Source organism: Carcharodon carcharias, chromosome 16 (genome assembly GCF_017639515.1).
Source record: "Carcharodon carcharias isolate sCarCar2 chromosome 16, sCarCar2.pri, whole genome shotgun sequence".
Classification (NCBI taxonomy): Eukaryota; Metazoa; Chordata; class Chondrichthyes; order Lamniformes; family Lamnidae; genus Carcharodon; species Carcharodon carcharias.
In genome coordinates this window covers 70,648,898-70,667,490 of record NC_054482.1, presented here as the reverse complement: position 1 = coordinate 70,667,490, position 18,593 = coordinate 70,648,898, and the positions used below count along the sequence as shown (strand labels likewise).

General features: G+C 46.8%; 1 protein-coding gene across 3 annotated transcripts in view; it reads left to right on the top strand.

Moving 5' to 3' along the window:
• Positions 1–18,593, top strand: part of spata6 (spermatogenesis associated 6) — a 135,346-nt gene that overhangs the window by 55,893 nt on the left and 60,860 nt on the right. For 2 of the 3 annotated variants that reach the window (XM_041208688.1, XM_041208687.1), the window contains exon 7: positions 16,428–16,700. The exons of the other annotated variant lie outside the window; for it this stretch is intronic. In XM_041208688.1, coding sequence (XP_041064622.1) covers positions 16,428–16,700 — 273 coding nt within the window. The remainder of the gene's footprint in view (positions 1–16,427; positions 16,701–18,593) is intronic. 3 annotated transcript variants of the gene reach the window in all.

Below are 18,593 nucleotides of genomic sequence, written 5' to 3'. Positions count from 1 at the left end.
TATTGCTGTGTAAGTGCCGCTTGGTAACACTATTGACAATCCCTTCCATCACTTTTCTGATGATCAGAGTAGACTGATGCAGCAGTAATTGTCCAGCTTGGATTTGTCCTGCTTTTTGTGGACAGGACATGCCTGGGCAGTTTTCCACAGTGCCAGGTAGATGCCAGTGTTGTAGCTCTACTGGAACAGCTTGGCTAAGGGCACAGCTAGTTCTGGACCACAATTCTTCAGTACTATAGCTGGAATATTGCCAGGACCTTTGCAGTAGACAGTGCTTTCAGCCATTTCTTGATATCACATGGAGTGAATCGAATTGGCTGACGACTGGCATCTGTGATGCTGGGAGCTCAGGAGGAGGCCAAGATGGATCATTTGCTTGGCATCTCTGGCTGCAGATTGTTGCAAATGCTTCAGCCGTGTCTTTTGCACTGATATGGCTTATTCCCCCATCATTGAGGATGAGGATATGTGTGGAGCCTCCACCTCCAGTTAATTGTTTAATTTTCCAACACCATTCGTGACTGGATTTGGCAGGACTGCAGAGCTTAGATCTGACCCATTGGTTGTGGGATCACTTAGCTCTTGTCTATTGCATGCTGCTTTTCCTGTTTGGGATGCAAGTAGTCCTGTGTTGTAGCTTCACCAGGTTGACACCTCATTTTTAGGTATGCCTGATGCTGCTCCTGGCATGCCCTCCTGCACGCTACATTGAACCAAAGGTCATGTTGCATTTCACTAATGTCTCCCATGTATGAAAATTGTTGTTTAGGATCTTCACACCTGAAGCGAAACTTTGGGCATCATATTGATGTTCTGACTCTAGCTAACTCCCCAAACAGAATATTCTTGAGAATGCATCCGTCTTCCATCTCTTGAACATGACCAAGCCAGCAAAGTCATATCTGCTTGATGAGTGCTAGCAGACTAGGGAGATTTGCCTTTGAGAGGATTGCCACATTTGTGATTTTGACCTTCCATGAGAAGCACAGCAGATATAGATGAAAATTGTTGAACTTCATTTCTTGACAGCTGTCATTTGCCTGTGCTTCATAGCTGTACAATGAGGTGTTCAGCTGGGTTCAAAAAACAGGAGCAGTAGGAGAAAACCCCCAAAATGCCCACAAAAAAATCAGTGACGGACTAACTAATGAGAGAAAAGTCATCCCTGCCCATAGGAGTGACAGAATCTGTGAGTAGGTGGTTCTCTCCTGCATTTGATGCTGATAAGCTCAAGTTGAGCAAACATGGGAGAGAAACAGCCCGTGAGCAGCGGGATGGTGAGTGGCAGCGGTGAGCCTGAGCACCAGAGCGGTGATGGTCCAAGAGACTGCAGGGTTCAACGAGGGAGAGAGAAACTGCAGGGCTCAGCAAGCGAAAGAGAAAGACTGCAGCCATAAGTGAGGGAGGGTGAGAGACTGTGGAGCTTATAAAGGGAGCGAGAGACGGGGTCAGCGAGGGCGAGAAAGAGAGAGACTGCGAGGGTCAGTGAGGGAAAGAGACTGCAGGGGTAAGCAAGGGAGAGAGAGACTGTGGGGTAAGCAAGTGAATGAGATATTGCAGGGGTAAGCATGGGAGAAAGAGACTGGAAGTAAAAACATTTAAGTTATGAGGAGAGGTTGGATATACTTGGCTTGTTTTCGTTGGAGCAGAGAAGACTGAGGGACGACCTGATCAAGGTGTACATGATTATGAGGGGCATGGACAGGGTGGTTAGGGAGCAGCTGTTCCCCTTAGTTGAAGGGTCAGTTACAAGGGGGCATACGTTCAAGGTGAGGGGCAGGAGGTTTAGGGGGGATGTGAGAAAAAACTTTTTTACCCAGAGGGTGGTGATGGTCTGGAATGCACTGCCTGGGAGGGTGGTGGTGGCAGGTTGCCTCACATCCTTTAAAAAGTACCTGGATGAGCACTTGGCATGTCATAACATTCAAGGCTACGGGCCAGGTGCTGGTAAATGCGATTAGGTAGTTAGGTCAGGTGTTTCTCACATGTCGGTGCAGACTCAATGGGCCATGATTCTGTGATGAGGAGGAGGATGACATCTTAGAAGGCTCCTCAAATGAAGCCATATGGTTAGAACTTAAAAGCAAAAAAGAAGCAATCACCTTGCTGGGAGTGTATTATAGGCCCTCAAACAGCCAGAGAGAAATAGAAGAGCAGATATGTGGGCAAATTTCAGAGAAGTGTAAAAATAGTAGGGTAGTAATAGTGGCGGATTTCAACTTCCCCAACCTTAACTGGGTTAGTCATAGTGTGATAGGTTTAGAGGGAGTGGAATTCTTAAACTGCATCTAGGAAAGCTTTTTAAGCCAGTACCTAGAAGGTCCTACAAGAGTTAATTTTAGGGAATGAAGCCGGCAAGTGGTAGAGGTATTAGTGGGGGAGCATTTTGCAGATAATGATCATAACTCCGTTAGATTCAAGGCTGGAAAGGCTGATTTTAATAAGATCAGATATGATTTGGCCAGAGTGGACTGGGAGCAGCTACTTTTAGGTAAATCTGTGTCAGAGCAGTAGGAGTTATTCAAGAAGAAAACAGGGAGAGTACAGGGCCAACATATTCCAGTAAAGACAAAGGGTGAGACCAACAAATCCAGGGAACCCTGGATGTCGAGGGATATACAGGATTGAATAAAGAGAAATAGGAGGCTTATGGCAGATACCGAGGGTTCAAAACAGCAGAAGCCCTAGAAGAGTATAGAGTGTGTAGGGGGGAATCTTAAAAAGGAAATTAGGAGAGCAAAAAGGGGGCATGACAAAACATTGGCAGGTAAAATAAAGGAAAATCCAAAGTTATTTTACAAGTACATTAAGCGTAAGAGGATAACTAGGGAAAGAGTAGGGCCCATTAAGGATCATAGTGGTAGTTTGTGTGTGGAGCCGGGAGATGTAGATAGGGTTCTAAATGAATACTTTGTGGCGGTGTTCACAAATAAGAGGGACAACATGGGTATGGAAATGCGGCAGAAGGACTGTGATATAATTAAAGAAATTAGCATAGAAAGGGAGGAGGTTCTAAGTGGTCTGGCAGGCTTAAAAGTAGATAAATCTTCAGGCCCGGATGAAATATATTCCAAGCTATTGAGTAAGGCAAAGGAGGAGATAGCAGGGGTGCTGGCAATAATTTTCAATACCATTCTAGCCACAGGAGAGGTGCCATAGAACTGGAGGACAGCCAATGTGGTACCGTTATTCAAGAAGGAAAAAAGGGATAAACCAGGGAGCTGCAGGCCAGTCAGTCTAACCTCAGTGGTGGGGAAACTATTGGATGCAATTCTGAGGGACAGAATGAATCTACACTTGGAGAGGCAGGGATTACTCAAGGACAGTCAGTATCGTTTTGTTAAGGGGAGGTCATGTCTGACCAATTTGATTGAATTTTTCGAAGAGGTGACCAGGTGTGTAGATGAAGGCAATGCATTTGACGTAGTCTACTTGGAATTCAGCAAGGCTTTTGATAAGGCCCCGCATGGGAGACTGATAACAAAGGGAAGAGCCCTTGGGACCCAAGGCAATTTGGCAAATTGGATCCAGAACTGGCTGAGTGGCAAGAAGCAGAGGATGATGGTCGAGGGGTGTTTTTGTGACTGTATGCCTGTGTCCAGTGGTGTTCCACAGGGATCGGTGTTGAGTCCATTGCTGTTTGTGGTATATATCAACAATTTAGACTTGAATTTAGGAGGATTGATCAGTAAATTCGTGGATGACACGAAAATTGATAGTGTGGTAAATAGTGAGGAAGATACCCTTAGATTACAGGAAGATATAAACGGGCTGATCAGATGGGCTGATCAGTGGCAAATGGAATTTAATCCGGATAAGTGTGAGGTGATGCACTTGGGTAGGACAAACAAGGCACGGGAATGCATGATGAATAGTAGGACCCTGGGAAGTACCGAGGATCAGAGGGACCTTGGTGTGCATGTCCACCGCACCCTTAAGGTAGCAGGACAGTTAGATAAGGTGGTTAAGAAGGCATTTGGGATACTTGCCTTTATTAGCTGAGGCATAGAATATAAGAACAGGGAGGTTATGCTGGAACTATATAAAACACTGGTTAGGCCACAGCTAGAGTTTTGCGTGCAGTTCTGGAATCCGCATTACAGGAAGGGTGTGATTGCACCAGAGAGAATGCAGAGGAGATTTACCTGGATGTTGCCTGGGCTGGAGAGTTTTAGTAATGAGGAGAGATTGGATAGACTGGGGTTATTTTCCCTGGAGCATAAGAGATTGAGGGGGTACATGATTGAGGTGTATAAGATTATGAGTGGCATAGATAGGGTAGGCAGGAAGGAACTTTTCCCCTTGGTGGAGGGATCAATAACCAGGGGCATAGATTTAAGGTAAGGGACAGGAGATTTAGTGGGGATGTGAAGAAGAATTTTTTCACCCAGAGGGTGGTGGGAATCTAGAACTCACTGCCTGAAAGGGTCGTCGAGGCAGAAACCCACATAACATTTAGGAAGTATTTGGATGTGCACTTGCGATGCCATGGCATACAAGTCTATGGGCCGAGTGCTGGAAAACGGTATTAGAATAGTTAGGTACTTGTTTGACCGGTGCAGACTCGATGGGCCAAAGGACCTTTTTCTGTTCTGTAGACCTTTATGACCCTGTGAGTTCTTTTTCCTCCCAAATCCATGAGTGGGTGGAGTCTGGATGTGAGCAAAAGCTCTGAAGATTTCATACCATCAGGGCCGCAGACTTTGTTGGTTTTCATTTGTTGATTGCTTGTTGCAGCTCTCCCATCAATGGTGATTCACCCATGGATACTACCACATGGTACTGAGGAAATAACCTGGAGAGTATCAGCTGCTGCTGTGGATTCACAGTTGAGGAGTAGCTGGAAATGTTTTTTCCAGCATTGATGAATGGCAATGTCACCCTTAAGAAGAGAGATATCATCCTGTGACCTTTGTCTATAGATGACCCTGGTGGCTTCAACACTTTACATGTCATGGACAAACTCAGCAGGTCTGGCAGCATCCGTTGAAGGGTCATGAGGACTCGAAACATCAACTCTTTTTTTCTCCGCCGATGCTGCCAGACCTGCTGAGTTTGTCCAGGTAATTCTGTTTTTGTTTTGGATTTCCAGCATTCGCAGTTTGTTGTTTTTATCTCTGTATTTAATTGACTGCCACTGCTTTTCAAGAAATGCCTACCTTGAAGAAGTTCTGTTCGTCTCTGCCACAAGATTTCCGTGTTCTGTTGAAGGGCGATGAGGACTCGAAACGTCAACTCTTTTCTTCTCCGCCGATGCTGCCAAATCTGCTGAGTTTGTCCAGGTAATTCTGTTTTTGTTTTGGATTTCCAGCATCCGCAGTTTTTTGTTTTTAACTTTACATTTCATGGTGGTAAGCATGGAACTTTCAGGATTTCTCTTCCCCCACTTGTCCCTTATCTGCTGGATTTGTCTTTGGATGTCAGCCTTGAACTGCTGGTGGGTGACATGGATGTTATTGGCTCTGGAAAAAAACCATGCCTGGAAGACTTTTAAAAATGGGTTTTGGTTTTGGTTTGAGAAGGAAAACAACGCCTTTCGCAGTCCAGAGCCAGTCCATAGCGAGAAGTGAATGTAAGCTGCTCCTGAGATGCTCTACATGCTGTAATAGAGTACCCTCGAGTATCTTGAGTCCGCCTGAAGAGCAGTGCCAAAGTCATTGATTGTTTTGTGGATCAGTGTTGAGAGACCAACCGTATAACCCGGGTGCCATTTCAATGTCTTTGGACCATTGACTTTTAACTTATGGCCGAATTCCTCCATTTCTATTTTATTTTCATTGTTTTTTGTGTTTGGGTGTGTGAGACTTAGGGTATCTTGAAAGAGTAATTAGTATAATTTCATATTCCACAGGATGTTGATAAGCTTTGCCTTTTTATTTGACAAAACTGGTTTTATAATAAACTAATAACTTTGTTGTTTATTGAAAGAAGCCTGGTTAAAGTCTCTTCTCTTCTGGGTACCAGTAATGAAGGTAAACAATTGGCCACATTGGTGAATAAATTAAAACTTTTCAACTAATGGTACGACCTGTGGAATAGTGGGGCTAAATCAACTATGTACTCCTCCCGTCCCAGTCATAACAGTCAGAGTCAAGGGTCGGGGATAAGTGCTGATGAAGGTGGCATATTGATTATGGCTGAGCAGTAGGTGAAGTTTCATGAGCCTTACATTTATACAATTCGGGAGTTCTGGCAGTACGTCCAAGGTCCTATTTCGTATGGCAAAACAAACTTCGAGGACATGTGAGTCACTGTTGACCTTTCCTTTCCAGTAGAAGGCGTATTCCCCTGATTGCTCCTTCAGCTGTCACTCCCCAGGAAGCCGGGTCTCACTGAGAGCAATAATGTCAATTTGGAGCTTTGATCATTCATGTGATATGATTGCAGTTCTTCTTTCCGGACAGTTACTCTTGAGATTATCCATGAATGTGCTAACATTCCTAGTTGGTGCTGCTGCGACTGCTCTCAGCCCAGAGCAGCATCACGGACTCCGCACTTGAACCAAGATAAGTGGGGTTCAGTTCTCTAGGGTCATCAGGTAGGTCCCGTTGAGACAGAACGTCTGGTTGGTAAGGGCGGGGCAGGGATACTGCCATGGTGGAGTGCCCTTGTCAGGGCCTTATGGTGCCCAGTCAGGAGGCACCACCCCTCCCCTGCCTCCCTCTGGATGCCCAGAAGGAGGCCACCAGGATCTCCCCTTGTGGTGGAGAGCCCATCCACCACTGGTAAAGTGCCAGTGTCAGTGGGAAGAGACTCTTAAATCACCTTTAATTGGCTACTTAAGGGCCTCAATTAGCCTTTGGGAGGGAAGGCTGTTTGCCACCTTCCATGCCTTTGATAAAATGCCATCTGTGGTGGGAAGACAAAGGCACACCAACCCCCAGCCCTTCCACTTAATGTTTTCGACCTCCCCAGCCTCTCAGCCCTCTCCCTGAGGCCTTGCAAAATGCCAACTGTAGACTCTTAAGTACCCTCTGATGTCACTTAATTGTGTCAAATGCTAGAAAGAAAAATATTAATCAAACTGGATGGACTACTCAAACTGGATGACTTTGGCATCGAATCTGTAGACTTTGCAAATTTGGGAGAGCTGTCTCATAGATTAGTAAAGCAATAGTCTGACGCAGCCAGCTTCATGGCATTGTACCAACCAGCCGGTGTCTCAGATACCTTCATCACCACCCCTGAGGTATGTCCTGTTCTCCCGCCAGGGGTGGGGCATACTTGTTCTCAGGAGTCCTCAACATTGAGTCTGGAACCCATGGCTTATTGGCTTAATGTTTCAAGTCAAACATGGCCAAATAAGCCTCCTGCTGATTTCCACTTTCCACCCTAATACTCAACATCACTTGGGAGAAGTACTGAAGGAATAGAATGTAACGCAGGTAAGAACTTCAACATTCATCAACAGGAGTGGCTGAGTGGTGCCATTACTGACTGAGCTGACCAGTTCTGAAGGATGCAGCTGCCAGACTGGGCTTGTAACAAGTGGTGAGAGAGCCAGCATGAGGGAGAATTATATTCAACCACAACCTGTAACCTCATCTCCCAGCATATCCCTCCATCACCATCAAACCAGATGACCAACCCTAGTTCAATGAAGAGTATGGAAGAGCATGCCAGGAGGAGCAAAAATGGAATGCCTGAAAATAAGATGGCAGCTGCTACAACATAAGACTGCAAGCATGCCAAAGTAGGGAAAGCAGCATGCTTGCAATAGAGCTAAGCAATCCCATAACCAACAGATCATATAAGAGTTTTGTAACTCCGCCGCATCCAGTTATGAATGTTGGTGGACAATTGAGCAACTAGCTAGGCTTCATGAACATCACTGCTGCAAGAATGGCAGAGCTCAGGAGTGAAAACATGAGTGAAAAACACCAGGCTGAAGCATTGCAGCCTACTTCAACCGACACTGGCAAGTGGATGATCCTTCCCTGCTTTTTTGTGTCACCAGCATTGCAGATGCCAGTCCTCAGCCAATTTGATTCACTCCACATGTCTTCAAGTTGAGATGAGTTCTGACAACATCCCCGCTATCATGGTGAAGACCTGTGCGCAAGCATTAACTGCACCCCTAAATGAAATGTTCCAGTACAGCTATAATATTGGCATCTACCTGACGATATGGAAATTGACCAGGTATGTCCTGTCCACAATGGGCAAGACACATCAAACTCAGCCAAGTACCACTCTATCATCCTTATCCTAATCATCAGCAAAGTCATGGCAATGTTAACGATACTGCCAAACAGTAAGCCTGGCTCATAATGAATGGTGATTTCCTTTCCAGTATATTGGAGGATTAGAAGGCTATTACAAGGTTGAATTTCTAAATTAGTATAAACTAACCTCACGCATTAACGTTAGGACAGGGTTTCTGCTGCACTAGCAGTGAAATTGCAATTGTGTACTGGGACAGCACCAAAGAAATTTCCGGCAATGGTTTTGGAAGCACTCTACAATTGGAGAACCGCTCCCATTTGACATCATGGTGGTTGTGTGCCTCTATTCTTTTTCCCATTCTTCTTTTACCCCATTTTTCCTTCCTATAGTTCCTTTGATTCTTTCCCCTATTATTTTCATGGGGCAGAATTTTCCCATTGGTGTGCAGGGGCAGGCCTTGCAAGTTTGTACGTAAAATGACGCGTGGTGACGTTGGGCAAATGTCCTGACGTCACCATGCTCCAACGTGATATTTCGTTTGGCGGGCACGCAATGATATCTGCTGTGTGCCCTCCATTAATTAATAGGCTACTTAAGGCCCTTGACTCAGCAATCAATGCTGATTTTTCAGTGCCCGTGCAATCTTCGGGTCGGTGCACGGGCGCAACGAGCAGGCGGGTAGGACAACATTTGTATAAACCTCATGCACGGGTGGTGTAAGAGGGCTCACTGGGGTCGCGAGTGTGCTCTCACAAGTATTGATTTTTCAAAGTTATTGAAACTTGCCTGTGTGATTTGCAATACTTCGAAACGCTTACCAGCTGCTTTGTCTGGACTCTTAACCTTCAGGTCAGTACTCTGCAGTGAGGAATCTTTTTTGGGCCTGCAGGTTTCAGGAAGCCTTCCCGTGGCCTGGGAATGGGAGCTGAACTCTCCACTTGAGGCACCTCCACTGAGGAGGAAGGGAGGGCTAGAAGGGGGAGGAGGCCAGGAGTGCACATTCAACCTCCAGGGAGCCACCTTTGGGAAGACAGGTGCAGACACAAGGGGCACAGGGCCAAGAGATAGACCAAGGCAGAAGGGGCCACAGAAGATGCCACTATCCTGCTGCCAGGATTATACAGGTGACGAAGCAGCTACCTCAGTATGTCTGAGGTGCAGTGCTGAAGGAGGCTCCATCTCTCAAGGAAGACAGTCAACTATATCTGTCAGATGAATTGGGCCTGAGATCTCCGCTAACTGTGTGGGTGGACATCCCATGCCAGTGGTTCTAAAGGTCACAGATGCCCTCAACTTCTATGCCTCTGGCTCCTTCCAGGGGTCGGGTGATCTTTGCGGTGTCTCCCAATCAGCTGTCCACACTTGTGTCAAGCAGGTTACAGATGCTCTGTTCAGGTGTGCATTGACCTTCATCCACTTCCGTTGGGATCAGGCAAGCCAGACACAGCGAGCCAGATGCTCCGCGGCCATTGCTGGCTTCCCCCGTGTCCAGGGTGCAATAGACTGTACACATGTGGCCATCAAGGCGCCAGCAGGTGAGCCCGGTGCCTTCATCAGCAGGAAGGGCTTCCACTCCATGAACGTGCAGATAGTGTGCAATCACAGGATGCAGATTTTATAAGTCTGTTTAAGGTCCTCAGGCAGCTCCCACGACGCCTACATCCTCAGACAACCCCAGGGCCCGGGGCTCTTCAGTGCTCTAGCCCGGCTTGATGGATGGCTGCTGGGTGAAGAGGGCTATCCCTTCAGAAGGTGGCTCATGACGTCTCTCACCCATACAAGAACAGAAGCTGAGCAGCGCTACAATAGGAGCCATGCCTCCACAAGGGCTGTGGTGGAGAGAACTATTGATCTTCTCAAGATGTGCTTCCAATGCCTGGACTGCTCAGGGTGCGCACTCCAGTAACCCCCAGATCACGTGTCAGTGATAGCTGTTGCATGCTGCACTCTCCACAATCTTGCGCTGGAAAGAGGGACGCAGTGGACGGTGAAGACATTGACGCAGTGGCTGCAGCTGCACACGATGAGTCCAGCAGTGAGTCTGAGGATGAGCAGGCACAGGGAAATGTTGAGGGGGTAGACGCTGATTCGGGCATACTCCAGGGAGGCAGGGACACCTGGGAGGCTTTAATCCAATGAATCTTCACCTAGCACACCACAGATGGACCTCCAGGATAAGCCTGGGCTGTAGGCCCCTTACTCGATATCTAAGTGCCAAATCTGCCAGGTTAGGAACAGGTTAGGGCCTTGTTAATAAAGCTGAATGTCCCACAAAGCACTCCTAACATTTTTGGAAACCATACACATGCAGAAGAGAAGAACACCCTCAGCCATGGTGACATGTCTGAATTAAATTTCACAAGCAACGAAACTTAAGTCAAAAAATTGACAATGGTGTTCCAATTCAAAGCAAATCAAAAAGACCTCATCCCGCGCCAACACAAATGCAGGAGTCCTCTCCCAGTTCAACGGATCCTTTTACCCATCTCCAATATTCTCCCTCCACCTGGACCCCTCCCTCTGGATTCTTACCTTCTCTTGATCTTTTCATTGAGAACTGTCGGCGCGACATTAGTCGTCTCAATTTCTCTGCTCCTCTCACCCATTCTAACCTGTCTCTCTCTGAACTTACTGCACTCCATTCTCTCAGGTCCAACCCTGACATTGTCATCAAACCCGCTGACAAGGGTGGTGCTGTTGTTGTCTGGTGCACTGACCTCTACCTCGCGGAGGCTGAGCGTCAACTCGCAGACACTTCCTCCTACCTCTCCCTGGACCATGACCCCACCACTGAACATCAAGCCATTGTTTCCAGGACTGTCACTGACCTCATCTCCTCTGGGGATCTCCCTCCCACAGCTTCCAACCTGATAGTCGCCCAACCTCAGACGGCCCGCTTCTATCTCCTACCCAAAATCCACAAACAGAACTGCCCCGGTAGACCGATCGTCTCAGCTTGCTCCTGCCCCACAGAACTCATTTCTCGTTATCTTGACTCCCTTCTCTCTCCCCTTGTCCAGTCTCTTCCCACCTACATCCGTGATTCCTCTGACACCTTACGTCACATCAACAATTTCCAGTTCCCTGGCCCCAACCGCTTCCTCTTCACCATGGACGTCCAATCCCTCTACACCTCTATCCCCCACCAGGATGGTCTGAGGGCCCTTAGCTTCTTCCTCGAACAGAGGCCCGAACAATCCCCATCCACCACTACTCTCCTCCTTCTGGCTGAACTTGTTCTCACGCTGAACAATTTCTCCTTCAACTCCTCTCACTTCCTCCAAATAAAAGGTGTGGCTATGGGTACCCGCATGGGCCCCAGCTATGCCTGTCTCTTTATGGGGTATGTGGAACATTCCTTGTTCCAGTCCTACTCCGGCCCCCTTCCACAGCTCTTTCTCCAGTACATCGATGATTACTTCGGTGCCGCTTCATGCTCTCGTCAGGACTTGGAAAAATTTATTAATTTTGCTTCCAATCTCCACCCCTCCATCATTTTCATGTGGTCCATCTCTGACACTTCCCTTCCCTTCCTTGACCTCTCTGTCTCAATCTCTGGTGATAGACTGTCCACCAATATCCATTACAAACCCACCGACTCCCACAGCCATCTCGACTACAGCTCCTCACACCCCGCTTCCTGTAAGGACTCCATCCCATTCTCTCAGTTCCTTCTCCTCCGTCGCATCTGTTCCGATGATGCTACCTTCAAAAACAGTTCCTCTGACATGTCCTCCTTCTTCCTTAACCGAGGTTTTCCATCCACGGTCGTTGACAGGGCCCTCAACCGTGTCCGGCCCATCTCCCGCGCATCCGCCCTCACGCCTTCTCCTCCCTGCCAGAAACATGATAGGGTCCCCCTTGTCCTCACTTATCACCCCACCAGCCTCCGCATTCAAAGGATCATCCTCCGCCATTTCCGCCAACTCCAGCATGATGCCACCACCAAACACATCTTCCCTTCACCCCCCTATCTGCATTCCGTAGGGATCGCTCCCTCCGGGACACCCTGGTCCACTCTTCCATCACCTCCTACTCCTCAACCCCCTCCTATGGCACCACCCCATGCCCACGCAAAAGATGCAACACCTGCCCCTTCACTTCCTCTCTTCTCACCGTACAAGGACCCAAACACTCCTTTCAAGTGAAGCAGCATTTCACTTGCATTTCCCCCAACTTAGTCTACTGCATTCGTTGCTCCCAATGTGGTCTCCTCTACATTGGAGAGACCAAACGTAAACTGGGCGACCGCTTTGCAGAACACCTGCGGTCTGTCTGCAAGAATGACCCAAACCTCCCTATCGCTTGCCATTTTAACACTCCACCCTGCTCTCTTGCCCACATGTCTGTCCTTGGCTTGCTGCATTGTTCCAGTGAAGCCCAACGCAAACTGGAGGAACAACACCTCATCTTCCGACTAGGCACTTTACAGCCATCCGGACTGAATATTGAATTCAACAACTTTAGGTTGTGAGCTCCCTCCCCCTTCCCCACCCCCTTCCTTTTTTTTCCAATAAATTATAAAGGTTTTCCTTTTCCCACCTATTTTTTTTTAATTTTTTAAAAATCTTTTATGCTCTCCCCACCCCCACTAGAGCTATACCTTGAGTGCCCTACCATCCATTCTTAATTAGCACATTCGTTTAGATAATATCACCAACTTTAACTTTAACACCTATGTGTTCTTCTGTACTATTGTTGTTGACATCTTTTGATGATCTGCCTCTATCACTGCTTGTTTGTCCCTACAACCACACCCCCCCCTCCACTTCTCTCTATCTCCGCCCCCCACACACACACCTTAAACCAGCTTATATTTCAACTCTTTCTTGGACTCGAACTCAAGTTCTGTCGAAGGGTCATGAGGACTCGAAACGTCAACTCTTTTCTTCTCCGCCGATGCTGCCAGACCTGCTGAGTTTTTCCAGGTAATTCTGTTTTTGTTTTTGTTACTGATAAACCCATGGTGTGCCTAAGGTGCCTTATGTTTACGTTTCCAGGTGCTACATCTTGGTGCTACCCCATCTCTGGGAATGGCATCTGAGACAGCCTGCTGACTCTGCTGTCCTGTTGGCCTCGATGACCTTGGCGGTCGTCCTCTGGCCCATGGAGCCTGTGCAGGCCCCACATGGGAGGGATCTGTCAGTTCCACAGCTGGCATCTCCCCAGTCGTCGCAGCCTCACCGGATGCTACAGTCACTGGGCGAGGGACGGAGGAGCTGCCGCCCTCATCTGGAGCACCCTGAGAGGTACCGAGAAATGGCAGGCAGCTGCTGCGCTGACGTGAGGTCGCTTTGGACCTCCCTGCTCACCATGGATGGATGGGCACCGAGCTAGGAAATTTGGTGTCCAGACTATCTCCCACACTGGCTCTGACCAGCTGAGGTCAATGCCGATGTGAGGGCTTGCTGGTCAGAGCACATCCCCAGGAAGCCCTGATGGATCTCCTGGAGGAGGCTTTCCATGAGAGCCGCCACTCTCTCCATGGGGCAAGCATGGCGCTCGGACATGTTGCTCATTGCTTCGGCGATCGTCCACGTAGAGGAGACCAAGCCAAACATAGCCTCGCGTATCTACCCTGGATGCCCCCGCACACCCGGCCGCATTTCCTGCCCCTGCTGCTTCATGGACAACCCCAGAGGCATACCATCAGGCACCGACTGAGCATGTGCCTGGTCCCCTGCAGTTTTCCGACTACTGGTGCCAAGGGCACGCTCTGTCTCTACCAGCTCCTCCAGCGACTGTGAAGTGCCCTCACCGCTGTGCCCCGGGACACTAGCCAATGTTCTAACTCCCATCGAGGTGCTAGTATCTGCGCTGATGCCTGCCTGGCAGAGATGGTATGACGCTGGTGAGACTTCAGGGCCCTCAGGTGTGAGAGGGGGCCTCTGCTGCTCCTCCTCCTGACACTGCTCCGCTGATGCTGAAAGGAAAACAAGGACATTGGATTAATTAACGTGGAGAAAATGACAAAGTGCATCCCTGTCCCCCGGATCATTATGCACTTATCCTTCCATAAGCAATGATCAAGCCATGTTGCAAAATTAAATCACTTAACATTCAGCACTGCTTTGTCTGTTGGGAGAACAATACTGACCTCACTGCTGGGCATACATACCTGACCGTGGCAGCCCAGCCTCACTGACACCAGTGGACCTGGGCGCATGGCGCCTCTCCAATTCCAGGGCCTCCTGCTTAAACTGGCTGAAAATTGTAACTGTGCCTGGCCGCCACCAGTCCTCACACGCTCTGCAGCATTATGAGCATTCTTCTGAAAATGAGAGAAGATTATTGAATTGTGCAAATTGTACATGGACTCTCTTCGCACATGGCCCATCCCAACCAGAATGGGACGTATCAGGGCTCCGGTGTTTCCTCACCCTGCTGCTGCCGAACACTCATACAAAGGTGCTAGGCCTGTTCCACACCTTCTACCTTGGCCTCATTAGGCACCACACATTATATCCTTGCGTAGCAAGGAGGCGCAAGAAGTGGACCGCAGAGGGCAGCAGATGGTTCGTTGCCATGCCACCTTGAAGCTCCCCTCCCAGCATGTCATCACCCTGACTTTGACATGTCCTGCAGTTCAAGCACAGTGGCTAGGCGCAGCTCCTGCAGGTTGCCCCCAAAACAGTCATGTGAGTCTCAGTGTACCACATGCTGTGGGCGCAGAACCCATCTATTCACCACTCTCTCAGGCTGACCTCAGCATTGGCAATATCTGCTGGCCCACCCAGCAAAGGACACATGCCGTCAACGATTCAATGCAGTCACTATACTCAGACTTGGGGTGGGGCAGCAGGGGGGGAAAGCCAACCTGCTGGGTTAATTGACCAATGCCAACATTGTGCTCACCCTTCCACAGTGCAACAAATCGTTGAAGCGCTTACGACACTGGATCCAGGTGCGTCGCACCATGTTACGGGAGCTCACCACCTCTGCCATCTCCTCCGAGGCACGTTTCGTCATTTGGGCGGACCTCCTCCTCCCGTCCTGGGGAACCAGCACCTCCCACTATGCTGCCACCTCCTTGAGGACGGCAGGAAAGCAGCCATTGGAAAAACGAGGGGCACACTGGCCCCCCACCTACTCTCCAGCTTGGCCTGCCCCAATAGCCTACCCTCCGGACTTGCGTCACCTCCATTGTCCCTCTGCAGAACCCTTCGCCCAGCCATTGTGATCAGCCTTTCCAAGGCTGCCAGGCCTTCCCTTATACAGGCCGCCGGGTCGCCACTGGACCCGGTGCGCTGAGCGCACCCACCGCCGCCCACCCACTCCCGCTGTGCACGAGTCAAGAAGTACACTGGGCGGGCTTTAATTGGGTGTGTAAAATGGTGGCACGGACCTTATCGCAAGTAGCGATTGGGTCCACGTCCGCTCTCTCTCCGACCACCCCCACCCCCCGTCCCCCGTCATCCAGAAAATTCTGCCCATGATGTTTTTTCCTCTTTCACTTTTTTGTTTTTACTTCTCCTGTTCTGCCTTTCTTTATCTTGTCGAACTAACGTTCAAGTTTAGAGGGGAAGATGTACATGTTTGAAGGAGCCTAATGAACATGTCACAGTAAAGAGTGAGAAGTTGTTATATTTTGTTATAACTTTTCCTTTTCATTTCCTGATTCAGTTTTTTCTGTTCTCTCTTAATGAGACTTGCACTTCTCTTTTTTCTGGATAAATTATGACCAAGAAGAGGTGGGAATTATTGCAATTTTTTAAAAAAATGAACAACATTTCTTGTAGATACTGTGCCACTGTGCTTGTGTTACTGTATATTAAGCAGAAATCACTATGGAGGGGAGCTCAAGAAAATATGAGTGAAGTCTGCAAGCAATGTGCAATAACCTATTTGTAATATATCCCGTATAATGTGGTTTTATTTTTGTTAAAATGGATTTCCATCAACTTTCCAAAAAGTGAAATGCGAAAGTTATTTTATTTTCCCACCAATGTAATATTATTATCAAATTATGCAGTGATTCTTTTCAAAGGCAATTAACAATTTTTAGTGGTTTGCTTAGCCGGGAGGAAGAAAATTATTGCTGTCTAAAATCTCATTTTCCTTGCTTCTGCAATGTGGTTTGACTTTTATGTGAATGACTAAAGTGGGTGTGTTCTAAAATGTTCCTCTATTTTCAAAGATGATTGTTTATTCTAAAGATTGTGTTCTGGTTTATCATACTCCACAGTGGTTTGTGAAGTTCTATTTGATTGATTTATTAATGTCGTTGAGAAAAAAAATGTTTTTGTAACTTCTTTGTTTAGGAGGATAATGTGAAGTTGGAACTACAATCCTCCCCAATCAGGAAATCCATGACAAAATCATCAAAGAGAAAAACTTGTCCCAGAGAGATCAGCAAAGATAACAGCTACAAGCGGCCCACAATAGCATCCCAGACACGGTCTCTATCACCATATACCAAAAGACGGATGGCAGCACTCTCAGAGGATGCCAATCAGAGACTCGCACATCTGAACCTAGGACCTTTTCAATTTAAAAAGGAAACAGATAACAAACCTCCATTTGTAATTAGACATGTACGTGTCCAGAGAAGATGCTCATTTAAATGAACAGAATTTCTGGTGTAAGGTCATTGACCTGATTGACCTGAAATGTTAAAACTATATGGGGTCGTGGGGTGAAGTTTTATTTACCGGCCTAAGAATTTTAACTCCACCGTATGTGCCTTTTTGTCCTAGACAGGCTTCCTGATGGAAGTTACCACTATGGAGGAGGTTGCAGGACTAGCTGGTCCAGTCACCTATCCCAGGGCCAGGGGGTGTTCCAACCCTGGTGGGTGTCCCATCCCTGAGCCGGGGTGGGGTAGTTAGGGGGTGGTCTGATGCTTTGGGGGCTCAAAGGAAGCACTCCTGGCTTTTCCTGGGCCACAAGGAGTGGTGTGAAGTCACTTACCTTCTTGCTAAGTTCTGTCCTCTTCTTTCTGTGCTGGATTTCCCAAGGTTCAGGCCACACTTAAAGCTTCCAAGGAGATTAACTTGGAAGTTCCAGCCTAATTAACACATTTAAAATGCCAACCCACTTCCTGGGAGGGTTGACTGCCCGCCCTTGTCCTACCTCAGTAAAACTGGGAAGCCCGTTTTCAGCACACAAAATTTTTCCTATTTAATCACCCCAATCCACTACTCACCCAGGTTAAAATTACACCCTGTGCCCCCCCCCCCACCCCTGATTACTCTTTCCACTGTTGCTGTCTGACCTATTGAATATTTCCAACATTTTTGGTTTTTGTTTCAGATTTTCAGTGCCAACAGTATTTTGTTAATTTAATTAAAACTCAGTTTCTTGTGCAAATAATACATGGCTCCACTGTTCAGCATTTGTAAATGTTTTCATATTTCTTTTCAATTTTCATGTTAAACTTCTTGTGGAGTAGTATATAGTGCATCAGTGATTAAACTGTTTCTTTATATTAATATTAAAATCCCTTGGAATTTAGATATTATTTTCCAACAGTGTAGTTTAATGGCTTGTGCTATTAATACAAAATAATTGGTGCAAATTGAGCATTAGAAAAAAATTGAAAATTCTTAAAACAATTTTTTGCTAAACCATGATTGTTGACATTTTTTAATAGTTTCTTTTTATAAAGGAAAATGTAAGACGCTGCAATGCTAACATTTTAAAACCAAAACAGAAGAAAATGCTGAAATAGTGACTGGCCTGCTGGGTATTCCAGCATTTTTTGTTTTTGTTCATTTAAAAAGCCTTAAATTTACTTGTGTCTGTAAATGAAAGCTTTATTTCTTTGTTAAAGAATTGTAATGAACAATTGAAACTAATGGACATTTAACTTAAGGGGTTCTATCCTTGTTTATGTTAAGGTGAAGTCGGTGACTTTTTAAAACAGCACAATTTGCACTCTGGAAATTTTAGACACCCTAACTTATGCAGAATTGGGTTTTCTTTTCTTTTCATTTCAGAAAATATCTGCCAAGGTGAAGTACAATTATCTCTTGACAACACTTGAGTGAATGCAACCAAACTTTTATAAAATGGTCCCTGTACTTCACAATGTAGATGCAATTGCTCGTACATAAGCCAATTACATGAGTTTTGCAAAGGTTGATGAATGTGAAGGGAACGTGCTTCCGCTTAAAACTCTAGTGTTCCATTTTCCACATTTCAAACTTTTCCTGCCTCCTTCCTGAAAGCATGGAATACTTTTTATAATTAATATGAACTGATAATGAGCTACTTAAATCTTAAGAAAAAACAGCATTTTCTTTTCAGAACGATGTGCTGCAGAATTTTCCCATTCTATCGTCTATGCTTAAATAAAGATTTTTATTCACTTATTAAAATTGTAGGCTTTGAGATTTGTCATGACAGTTTGATTATTGTGCCTTTAATATGTTTTTCTAACATCTCATGCCTATTTTGATTTAAATAATTTTGTTTAAATTTTTTTT